The following is a 12,572-nucleotide window of genomic DNA, read 5'->3' on the forward strand; positions in this document are numbered from 1 at the left end:
AGCACATCCATATGGGCAGGCAGACTGTAATGTGATGCAAATGATAGGAATATATCCTACCACATATTTCCTGTCGTTTGCACCATAGTAATCGAGTGCTCCTGGCATCCAAGGGTTGGCAATTTGAACACGAGAGGGCTGTACTTGCCCAATTGCAAAACAATGAATTGATTGTATTAGCTAAAGTGGAAGATGTTAACAATTCATTTTATTTAATTGAGTTTTGTTTTTCTTCACCAGCTAGGCTACACTGGGCAAAAGGTTCACAGTCACTTCCCTTCCACATCTCCATTCGAGGCAGGTAATCCAACAGCATTGGAAAGCATGCTGGGAGCCCGCCAAGATCATGCTGATGAACCTGACCCCAGAAAATCAAAGGAACTCATTTCAGTTGCTTTTTCAAAATTTCCCCTGTGATCAGCATTATTTTGCATATGTGCATGATAATTAGGCACTTTGATTTTCTGCTTTTATTATTTCTATTGAATTTAGGTCCAAAATATCAGATAAAATCAGCTGGGAGCAAATATGCATTTCTATTGGGTCAATATTTTTGACGTTAGTTAGCAAAACATCTTTAAAAGGAACAAAAAGTACAGGTTGAGCGTCCAAAATCTGGAATTCTGGAATCCGTAATGTTCCGGAATCCAGACACCGGGCCGATCCATGGCAGGGTCTTCCGGAATCCGGTAAATGTTCCGAAATCCAGACACCCTGTCAAACCGCTTACCGCCACGAGTCGGGCCCAGGAAAAATCCAAAAATCGAAAACTTTCAGAACACTCATAGGAATGAAAAACTAAAAACTCCAACCCGCCTCTTCTTCCACCGCTGCTCATGGGTCCACAACACAGGTCCCCTCTACCCCCCCTCCACCCTCGGGCGTCTTCCCTCGGCCAGAACACAAGCGTGCCAAAACGGCAAAGCACGGTGACCGTGGCACCCCCAGCCTTGCATATCGGCGATCCGCCCAAAACCATCGGCGCAAGACCCTGGCGAAACTCTGCAAACGGTACTTCCCAAACGGCCATCCGTAAACCGGACACGCACACTGCAGCTCCCTAAACCAGTCGGCCCCTGTCTGCCCCCAAATGCAACCACGCAAATCGGGAGCTGCGATCGGATCACAACGCCCCATGACGCTGAACGGAACCGACCTCACCCGAGCCGAGCCAAGCCGAGCGAACAAAAGCTGCAGGAACCAGTAAGTACAGAACCCATATCCAGCAAGTAAACGCGTCATTTGTTCGCAAGCAGTCACCTTGCCCAGCTTAAAGTCAAAATCAGGTAGAGATGCACTGAAAGTTAACAGGAAGTCAGGCTCCGACACTAAGGGGTCGATAAAGGCATCCCGAAATCCGGAAATACCGGAACCTGGGCCCAGGCATTTCCGGATTCGTGACATCGGAAAGACGTTCTGAAATCCGGAAGTAGCCGGAATCCGGAATGGCCTCGGACCCGAGGTTTCCAGATTTCGGACACTCCACCTGTAGTTTAAGTAAATGACAAATGCTTACAATTGTCTTCACAACTGTAAAGCAGTGAAAGGAGTTGAAATGCATCATAATCTGTATCCTCAATTGTTCTTTCCTTATGGATCTTCATTCAGCTGTCTCTCTGTGATTCAGATAACTGTAGATGCAATCTGTATCAATGCTTCCAAATGGTATAGAGAGAAGATGAAGGATTCCCATGTCAAACAGGAAGTGGGACTTATATGTCTCACACCAGCACCAGAAACCCTCACCACATTTAAAAAGGGCAGTGTGCATTTGAAACACCAGATTTCTGATTGGTAACCTTGGATGACAAGACCAGATTTTTCATTGGTCCCCTTGAAGGACAAGACACATCCAGCAGTTTATCTGAAATATGTAATTAGATCCTGCCGGCATGAGTAATCAAGTACTTTGCAATGTGTAATTGGAGCCATTCATTCTGACTGCCAAGCTCCAGACAAAGCTCACAGTATTGCTTTCAGAGAACAGACAGGGTTCACCCTGGTGGGTTAGGACCTTCTTCCCCAGACAAGTTCCTAACCCCACCCCCCGCAACAAGTTCCTGACTTTCTCCCCCGCCATAGATGGGGCATTGCGTGCGGGTCACAGATTGTTAACTGGTTTATTGGGTATGAAGTGAATTGTGACAGTGTCACGACTTCCAGATTTCGTCCAGTCCAATGATGTAATTGCCGCACACGCACCAGTTTCCGAGAAATCAATCCGGTCTAGGAGGAGGAGAGGGAGAATGTGGTGCAGGTGTAAAAGGGGTGGGGTTGGAAGAACGTGATCCATGTCTAACGGGGGGGGGGGGTGGGAGGCAGGGGTAATGTGGTCCGTCTTTCCATCTTGATCATGTTCTCGCCCTCATCACCCCACTTTAGACCTGGATCACGTACTTCCCCTGATAGGTCCTTACTACACAGCATAAATGCACACGAGACCCATGCTTGAGAGAAGGTCAGTCTGTGACCTGTCCTTTATTCCTTAGCACTCAAGTGATGAATGTACGTGGAGGTTCCTCTTTTATACCTGAAGGTCCAGGTTAGGAGTGTCTCCCACCTAGTGGTCAGTGTTCTCACGGTGTACAACTTAGGTCAGTTTATACATGGGTTACAATGCTGGTTGAATAAATGACATCACCTCCCCCCCCAAAGTCTTATTGGGATCACAGGTTGAGTCTCTCTGGTGGTTTACGCTCCCTTGTAGAGCGCCTGAGTTGGGGCTCCGGTTGTTGGGCGCTGGCCTGAGTGTCTGCTGTTTGCAGTGCCTCAGGCCTGTCCGGACTGCCCACAGTGACTGGGCTCTCCTCCCTTTGGTTCCGGTGTTCGGTCACCTGTGGTGGAGTGAACTCTATATCGTGTTCTTCCTCTGCTTCTTCTATGGGGTTGCTGAACCTCCTTTTTGTTTGATCCACATGTTTGCGGCAGATTTGTCCATTGGTAAGTTTAACTACCAGAATCCTATTTCCCTCTTTGGCAACCACAGTACCTGTGAGCCATTTGGGCCCTGCAGCGTAGTTGAGGACAAAAACAGGATCATTTACATCAATACATCGCGCCCTCGCATTCCTGTCATGGTAGTGATATTGTGACTGGCGCCTGCTCCCGACAATTTCTTTCATGGTGGGGTGTATAAGGGATAATCGGGTTTTGAGCGTCCTTTTCATTAGTAGCTCTGCGGGTGGAATCCCTGTGAGCGAGTGTGGTCGGGATCTATAGGCCAACAGGAGACGTGATAAGCGGGTTTGTAGGGAACCCCCTTGGAATCTGAGCACCCCCTGTTTGATTATCTGCACTGCTCGTTCTGCCTGGCCGTTTGAGGCCGGCTTAAACGGTGCCGTTCTAACATGGTTAATTCCATTGCCTGACATGAAGTCCTGGAATTCAGTGCTTGTGAAGCACGGGCCATTGTCGCTGACCAAGATGTCCGGTAGACCGTGGATGGCGAACATTGCCCATAGACTTTCTATCGTGGCAGAGGATGTGCTTGAATTTAAAATGTCACACTCGATCCATTTGGAGTAGGCGTCTACTACAACCAAAAACATTTTCCCCATGAAAGGACCTGCGTAGTCCACATGGATGCATGACCAAAGCTTGGCGGGCCATGGCCAGGGGCTAAGCTGGGCACACGTGTTGCAACTGCGAACACAAAGTTCCAGATCTGCGTCTATCCCTGGCCACCAAACGTGTGACCTGGCAATTGCCTTCATCGTGACAATGCCCGGGTGCCCATTGTGGAGTTCTCTGATGAATACCTCTCTGCCCATCTGGGGCATGACTACGCAGTTTCCCTACAGTAGGCAATCGGCCTGAATCGAGAGTTCATCCTTGCGCCTGTGAAATGGTTTAAATTTCTCAGGGCATGCCCTGTACGTGGCTGCCCAGTCCCCATTCAGGACACATTTCTTGACTAGAGACAATAGCGGGTCTCTATTTGTCCAGACTTTAATCTGACGGGCTGTCACGGGTGAGCCTTCGCTTCCGAAAGCTTCAACAGCCATGACCATCTCAGCACCATGCTCGGTAGCCCCCTCAGTGGTGGCTAGTGGGAGCCTGCTGAGTGCATCGGCGCAGTTTTTGGTGCCCGGTCTGTGCCGAATTGTGTAGTCATAGGCAGCTAACGTGAGTGCCCACCTCTGTATGCGGGCCGATTCGTTTGCATTTATGGCCTTGTTGTCGGCCAAAAGGGACGTTAGGGGTTTGTGATCTGTCTCCAGCTCAAATTTCCTGCCAAACAGGTACTGGTGCATTTTCTTTACCGCATATACACATGCGAGCGCCTCCTTTTCTACCATCCCGTAGCCCCTTTCTGCCTGGGACAGACTCCTGGAGGCATAAGCTACCAGCTGTAACTGACCCTTGGCATTGACATGCTGCAACACACACCCGACACCATAGGACGATGCATCGCACGTTAACACAAGTTTCTTACATGGGTCATATAGCATTAACAGATTGTTGGAACATAACAAATTGCGTGCTCTATTAAAAGCCCTTTCCTGGCTGTCCCCCCAGACCCATTCGCGACCTCTGGTAGGAGCACGTGTAGCGGCTCTAGCAGCGTGCTCAATTTGGGAAGAAAGTTACCAAAATAGTTCAGGAGCCCCAGGAACGAACGCAGCTCCGTCGTGTTACGGGGTCTGGGTGCTCTCTGGATCGCTTCCATCTTGGATGCAGTAGGGCTGATCCCATCTGCTGCTACCCTCATCCCCAGGAATTCTACCTCTGGAGCTAGGAAGACGCACTTCGCCTTTTTCAGTCGCAGACCTACCCGGTCCAGTCTGCGTAGCACCTCCTCCAGGTTGTGGAGGTGTTCTTCAGTATCGTAACCCATAATGAGGATGTCGTCCAGAAAAACCACTGTCCCTGGAATCGACTTGAGGAGGCTTTCCATATTTCGTTGGAAGATCGCGGCGGCCGAGCGAATCCCAAATGGACATCTGTTGTACTCAAACAACCCCTTGTGTGTCGTGATGGTGGTCAGCTTCTTCGACTCACTCGCCAGCTCCTGGGTCATGTAAGCTGAGGTCAGGTCCAATTTTGAAAAAAGTTTGCCACCGGATAGCGTCGCAAAGAGGTCCTCCGCTCTCGGTAGCGGGTACTGGTCTTGGAGTGACACCCGATTGATGGTGGCCTTGTAATCGCCACATATCCTGACTGACCCATCCGCCTTGAGCACCGGCACAATCGGGCTCGCCCAGTCAATTATTAAGGATGTCATAGCAGTGCATCTGGAAAATGGTGACATGATAGGTCCAAGTCAGCATGGATTTGTGAAAGGGAAATCATGCTTGACAAATCTTCTGGAATTTTTTGAGGATGTTTCCAGTAAAGTGGACAAAGGAGAACCAGTTGATGTGGTATATTTGGACTTTCAGAAGGCTTTCGACAAGGTCCCACACAAGAGATTAATGTGCAAAGTTAAAGCACATGGGATTGGGGGTAGTGTGCTGACGTGGATTGAGAACTGGTTGTCAGACAGGAAGCAAAGAGTAGGAGTAAACGGGTACTTTTCAGAATGGCAGGCAGTGACTAGTGGGGTGCCGCAAGGTTCTGTGCTGGGGCCCCAGCTGTTTACATTGTACATTAATGATTTAGACGAGGGGATTAAATGCAGTATCTCCAAATTTGCGGATGACACTAAGTTGGGTGGCAGTGTGAGCTGCGAGGAGGATGCTATTAGGCTGCAGAGTGACTTGGATAGGTTAAGTGAGTGGGCAAATGCATGGCAGATGAAGTATAATGTGGATAAATGTGAGGTTATCCACTTTGGTGGTAAAAACAGAGAGACAGACTATTATCTGAATGGTGACAGATTAGGAAAAGGGAAGGTGCAACGAGACCTGGGTGTCATGGTACATCAGTCATTGAAGGTTAGCATGCAGGTACAGCAGGCGGTTAAGAAAGCAAATGGCATGTTGGCCTTCATAGCGAGGGGATTTGAATACAGGGGCAGGGAGGTGTTGCTACAGTTGTACAGGGCCTTGGTGAGGCCACACCTGGAGTATTGTGTACAGTTTTGGTCTCCTAACTTGAGGAAGGACATTCTTGCTATTGAGGGAGTGCAGCGAAGATTCACCAGACTGATTCCCGGGATGGCGGGACTGACCTATCAAGAAAGACTGGGTCAACTGGGCTTGTATTCACTGGAGTTCAGAAGAATGAGAGGGGACCTCATAGAAACGTTTAAAATTCTGACGGGTTTAGACAGGTTAGATGCAGGAAGAATGTTCCCAATGTTGGGGAAGTCCAGAACCAGGGGTCACAGTCTGAGGATAAGGGGTAAGCCATTTAGGACCGAGATGAGGAGAAACTTCTTCACCCAGAGAGTGGTGAACCTGTGGAATTCTCTACCACAGAACTGTTGAGGTAGAGGCCAATTCACTAAATATATTCAAAAGGGAGTTAGATGAAGTCCTGACTACTCGGGGGATCAAGGGTTATGGCGAGAAAGCAGGAAGGGGGTACTGAAGTTTCATGTTCAGCCATGAACTCATTGAATGGCGGTGCAGGCTAGAAGGGCTGAATGGCCTGCTCCTGCACCTATTTTCTATGTTTCTATGTTTCTATGTCACTGAATTCGACTGGCGAGATGATGCCTTTCCTCAACAGGCGGTCCAATTCGCCTTCTATCTTTTCCCGCATCACGTACGGCACCGCTCTGGCCTTGTGGTGTACTGGTCTGGCGTCCGGGTTTATGTGAATCACTACCTTGGCCCCCATGAAAGTGCCAATGCCGGGTTGAAATAATGAGTCAAATTTGTCCAGGACCTGTGAGCATGATACTCGCTCCACAGAGGAAATTGCATTGACACCGCCCCATTTCCAGTTCATGACAGCAAGCCAACTCCTCCCCAGTAGTTCGGGACCATCCCCTGGGACAATCCAGAGTGGCAACCTGTTCTCCGAATCTTTGTGGGTCACGACTACCGTGGCGCTGCCTAGCACCGGAATGATCTGCTTTGTGTAAATCCGTAGCTGTGCGTCAATCAGCGATAATTTTGGCCTCCTGGCCTTGGATGCCCACAACTTTTCGAACTGTTTGATACCCATCAGGGACTGGCTGGCACCCATGTCTAACTCCATTGATTCTGGGATGCCATTGAGGAGCACTTTCATCATTGTCGGTGGCGTCCTGGTGTATGAACTGCATACGTGCTCCACATGAACTCGCTGAACTTCAGCTTCCAGCGATTTCCCCCAGTGTCCATTTCTGCAATTTCTGCAGGTATTTTGCTCATCTCTGCAAACTCCGGCTGAGTGTGTGCCTCCAAGCCTCCAGCATGAGTTGCGGTTTGAAACAAAAGGTCCCTTGCCAGTCGATCGTCCCTGACTGCCCCTGTTATTGTCCTTGAGTGCACCATTAACAGGTGTTGATGGCCCCATTACTGGCCGCATTGTCCCTTGCAATGGCGTGAATCGCTGTTCAGCTTGCCATTGTCTCTGTCGAACTCCCCCTCTGGGTTCGACTACATGTTGGGGCATGCCTGACTGCCCTTGTCTGCCTGGAGAACTGTGTGCTGCTTTAACAATGTTGAATCTCTGTCCCAACCATTCCTTAACACAGTACCTCTCGTCTGTTCTGCTAGTGGCCATGCTCGCGTGGTTTAAATCCCAGTTTCTTGTCGCCATTGATAAGTCCTTACTACACAGTATAAATGCACACGAGGCCCATGCTTGAGAGAAGGTCAGTCTGTGACCTGTCCTTTATTCCTTAGCACTCAAGTGATGAAGGTGGGTGGAGCTTCCCCTTTTATACCTGAAGGTCCAGGTTAGGAGTGTCTCCCACCTAGTGGTCAGTGTTCTCACGTGTACAACTTAGGTCAGTTTATACATGGGTTACAATGCTGGTTGAATACATGACATCCCCCATCCCCATTGTTCTCTCCGTGCTCTTCCCCTCCCCCACCCCCAAGTTCCTGCCCTCCTCACCCCCCTCTGAACTCCTCTCCTTTCCCCCTTTGATCCCCTCTCCCATTTTCCCCTCTTTGATCGCTCTCCTCTCGCCTCTTTTGATCCGGTATTTTCTCTCTCACCGCATACGATCCCCTCTCTTTTAACTCCTTCAATCCCCTGACCTTTGCACGGAGCCGAGGAAAGTGTGACGGTGCAGGCCACAGCTGCTGCACTGTTGGGTACCCCGCATGTGCGACCACATCGCATGTGCATGTGCGGTACCAAATGGGTGCGCATGCGCAGAAAAAGCAGTGCAAATAATCACTCCGTTTCGAAAGTAATTTGGATGTGCACTTTAAGTGCTATTACGGACCAAGAGCTGGAAAGTAGGATTAACCTGGCTAGCACTTTTATGGTCGGCATGGACACAATGAGCCGAGTGGTCTCCTCCTGTGCCGTAAGCTTCTATGATTCTTTGATTCTATTCTATTTGACATTTTTGGGTTTTATCAGCTCTTAAGTCTAGAATATTCAGGGAGTAGTTAATGAGGCTTAAATCTGAAGGCTTAATGATAGGGATTTGTTTTAAATTTCTTTGTCTTACTTATCATTGTTTGATCATGTTTTGGTTGTTTAATAATATCAGATAACTCTGGATTAAGAAAATATTGGCTTTGTATTGTAGTACTCTGTACTTGAATAGATAGTATATCATATATAAGATGTGCAGTACTACTTGGTTATTTTTTTAACAAAGATTTTTCATGAAAATCACTCATATTATTACAACAATATTCCTCAAAGTGGTGTTACATTGCACATTATTTTCCTTTGAGGTAGCCAAGAGAGCATAATCAACCCCTGGTTAAATATTACCACTTAGAATAAGCACTGACAAATTAAGTGAATAGCTCCATTAGAAACCAATCATAACCAATATGGCTATATTGTAATGTTTTATGTATTTCTAGGGCTAATGTAAATGCATATGATAATTTATTATGGACACCCCTTCACCATGCATGCCATTCAGGACAGCGGGACATTGTGGAATTGCTACTGAAGGCTGGTGCATTGATAAATGCAGTTTCCATAAATGGAGCCACACCTTTAATGAGGGCAATAGAAAGCTGCAGACTGGACTGTGTAACATATCTGATCAACCATGGTGCTCGTGTTGATATGGAGAACAATAAAGGTATGCTAGAACTGTGTGACATGAATTACAAACATTATAAGCCAAAGTTGAAAGTAAATATGTGCGGTGAGAAGAACTTGGGGCAGATTTTGACTTTGAGCGACAGTGTAATTCTGGGCGATAGTGAGTCGGCACTGCGTTTTGACACTAAGTTGGGTGGCAGTGTGAGCTGCGAGGAGGATGCTATGAGGCTGCAGAGTGACTTGGATAGGTTAGGTGAGTGGGCAAATGCATGGCAGATGAAGTATAATGTGGATAAATGTGAGGCTAACCACTTTGGTGGTAAAAACAGAGAGACAGACTATTATCTGAATGGTGACAGATTAGGAAAAGGGGAGGTGCAACGAGACCTGGGTGTCATGGTACATCAGTATTGAAGGTTGGCATGCAGGTACAGCAGGCGGTTAAGAAAGCAAATGGCATGTTGGCCTTCATAGCGAGGGGATTTGAATACAGGGGCAGGGAGGTGTTGCTACAGTTGTACAGGGCCTTGGTGAGGCCACACCTGGAGTATTGTGTACAGTTTTGGTCTCCTAACTTGAGGAAGGACATTCTTGCTATTGAGGGAGTGCAGCGAAAATTCACCAGACTGATTCCCGGGATGGCGGGACTGACCTATCAAGAAAGACTGGATCAACTGGGCTTGTATTCACTGGAGTTCAGAAGAATGAGAGGGGACCTCATAGAAACGTTTAAAATTCTGATGGGTTCAGACAGGTTAGATGCAGGAAGAATGTTCCCAATGTTGGGGAAGTCCAGAACCAGGGGTCACAGTCTAAGGATAAGGGGTAAGCCATTTAGGACCGAGATGAGGAGAAACTTCTTCACCCAGAGAGTGGTGAACCTGTGGAATTCTCTACCACAGAAAGTTGTTGAGGCCAATTCACTAAATATATTCAAAAAGGAGTTAGATGTAGTCCTTACTACTAGGGGGATCAAGGGGTATGGCAAGAAAGCAGGAATGGGGTACTGAAGTTGCATGTTCAGCCATGAACTCATTGAATGGCGGTGCAGGCTAGAAGGGCCGAATGGCCTACTCCTGCACCTATTTTCTATGTTTCTATGTTTACATCTAGCCCCATTTTTATTTCCATTGTGTCTGAGATAAAATTGTGAAGATTCGGTAAACACACAATGAATAACAATTGACTGGTGATACTTCCAGAAAGTTAAGAGACTCAACAAAGCAAATGATAAGATAATAGAACATCCTGAATATTTCAAAAAGGCAGAACCTTTATTTCCATGGGGCCAGCAATGCGCTCTTGTGGTGCCTGCAGCACTATGTGCTCAGTGGCAAATGATGTGGATCCCAAGCTCTGTCAGCACTTGGAGCTTGTGCGCAAACTGTGACCGTTTCTCCTACCATCTCATGTGTGAATGTCTACTGGAAGTGTCTGAAATGAGATATCAAATTGAAATCCAGAGATAGCTGGAGAACTCCACCAGGCAACCCCCTAGGCACGGGGAGTTAGCTGGAGGATCTGCTTACTCCCCCGACTGAAATTTGGGACAGAATTTAAACCAGGCAGAAACTTGGTGGATCCAGATTGTCCCTCAATTTCCAACTTCTCAGCAGCAATATTCCCTCTTTAGGCATCAATATTTCAGCTCCTAGGCCTTTTCAGCATTTAGTCTCTTTGTTTAAAAATGTCCTAAATTAAAAATGACAACAAAAGCTGCCGATTTATGAGAGATTTGAAATTGTTGTAATTGGAGAATCTGGTCTAACTCCTTCAACTACCGAAGGAAATTATAACATAAATGTAGGAACATAGGAACAGGGGTAGGCCATTCAGCCCCTCAAGCTAGTTACGCCAAATTTAAATAGTGAGCACACAGTTAGAGGATATAAATAGAAAATTTTCAAACTGGAGAGTCAATAACAATGGGAATTGTATATTGAAAGGGCACTAATTGCTTTTACATGCATTTTACATAAGAACATAGAGAAGAGAGAGTCAGGATAACTGGTTCATTCTCTGGTTGGCAACCCGGTAACTAGTGGGGTGCCGCAGGGATCAGTGCTGGGACCCCAACTATTTATAATCTATATTAACGACTTGGAAGAAGGGACTGAGAGTAACGTAACCAAGTTTGCTGATGATACAAAGATGGGAGGAAAAGCAATGTGTGAGGAGGACACAAAAAATCTGCAAAAGGACATAGACAGGCTAAGTAAGTGAGCAAAAATTTGGCAGATGGAGTATAATGTTGGAAAGTGTGAGATCATGCAATTTGGCAGAAAGAATCAAAGAGCAAGTTATTTAAATGGAGTAAGATTGCAAAATGCTGCAGTACAGCGGCTCCTGAGGGTACTTGTGTATGAAACACAAAAGGATAGTATGCGGGTACAGCAGGTGATCAGGAAGGCCAATGGTACCTTGGCCTTTATTGCAAAGGGGTTGGAATATAAAAGCAGGGAAGTCTTGCTACAGCTATATAAGGTATTGGTGAGGCCACACCTGGAATACCGCGTGCAGTTTTGGTTTCCATATTTATGAAAGGATACACTTGCTTTGCAGGCAGTTCAGAGAAGGTTCACTAGGTTTATTCCAGGAATGAGGGGGTTGACATGAGGAAAGGTTGAGTAGGTTGGGCCTCTACTCATTGGAGTTCAGAAAAAAAGAGAGGTGATCTTATCGAAATGTATAAGATTATGAGGGGGCTTGACAAGGAGAATGCAGAGAGGATGTTTCCACTGATGGGGGAGACTAGAACTAGAGAGCACGATCTTAGAATAAGCGGCCGCCCATTTAAAACAGAGATGAGGAGAAATTTCTTCTCTCAGAGGGTTGTGAATCTGTGGAATTCGCTGCCTCAGAGAGCTGTGGAAGCTGGGACATTGAATAAATTTAAGACAGAAATAGACAGTTTCTTAAACGTTAAGGGGTTATGGGGAGTGGGCAGGGAAGTGGAGCTGAGTCCATGATCAGATTAGCCATGATCTTATTGATTGAGGGGCCGTATGGCCTACTCCTGTTCCTATTTCTTATGTTCTTAAGAAATAGGAGCAGGAGTAGGCCACACGGCCCCTCGAGCCTGCTCCGCCATTTAATATGATCTTGGTTGATTCGATCATGGACTCAGGTCCACTTTCCTGCCCGCTCCCCATAACCCCTTATTCCCTTATCAGTTAAGAAACTGTCTATCTCTGTCTTAAATTTATTCAATGTCCCAGCTTCTACAGCTCACTGAGGCATCAAATTCGACAGATCCACAACCCCCGAGAGAAGAAATTTCTCCTCATCTCAGTTTTAAATGGGCAGCCCCTTCTTCTAAGATTATGCCCCCTAGTTCTAGTCTCCCCATCAGTGGAAATGTTCTCTCTGCATCCACCTTGTCAAGCCCCCTCATAATCTTATATGTTTCGATAAGATCACCTCTCAATCTTCTGAATTCCAATGAGTCGAGGCCCAACCTACTCAACATTTCCTCATAAGTCAACCCCTCATCTCCGGAATCAACCTAGTGA

The 12,572-nt window shown here is 47.0% G+C and overlaps 1 protein-coding gene across 3 annotated transcripts in view; it reads left to right on the plus strand.

Annotated features, from left to right (window-relative positions):
- The window catches only part of ankef1a (ankyrin repeat and EF-hand domain containing 1a), a 67,730-nt gene that overhangs the window by 36,194 nt on the left and 18,964 nt on the right, over window positions 1–12,572 (plus strand). For all 3 annotated transcript variants that reach the window (XM_070889853.1, XM_070889856.1, XM_070889854.1), the window contains one exon: window positions 8,871–9,097. In XM_070889853.1, coding sequence (XP_070745954.1) covers window positions 8,871–9,097 — 227 coding nt within the window. The remainder of the gene's footprint in view (window positions 1–8,870; window positions 9,098–12,572) is intronic.

This window comes from Pristiophorus japonicus, chromosome 9, assembly GCF_044704955.1.
Source record: "Pristiophorus japonicus isolate sPriJap1 chromosome 9, sPriJap1.hap1, whole genome shotgun sequence".
Taxonomy (NCBI): Eukaryota; Metazoa; Chordata; class Chondrichthyes; family Pristiophoridae; genus Pristiophorus; species Pristiophorus japonicus.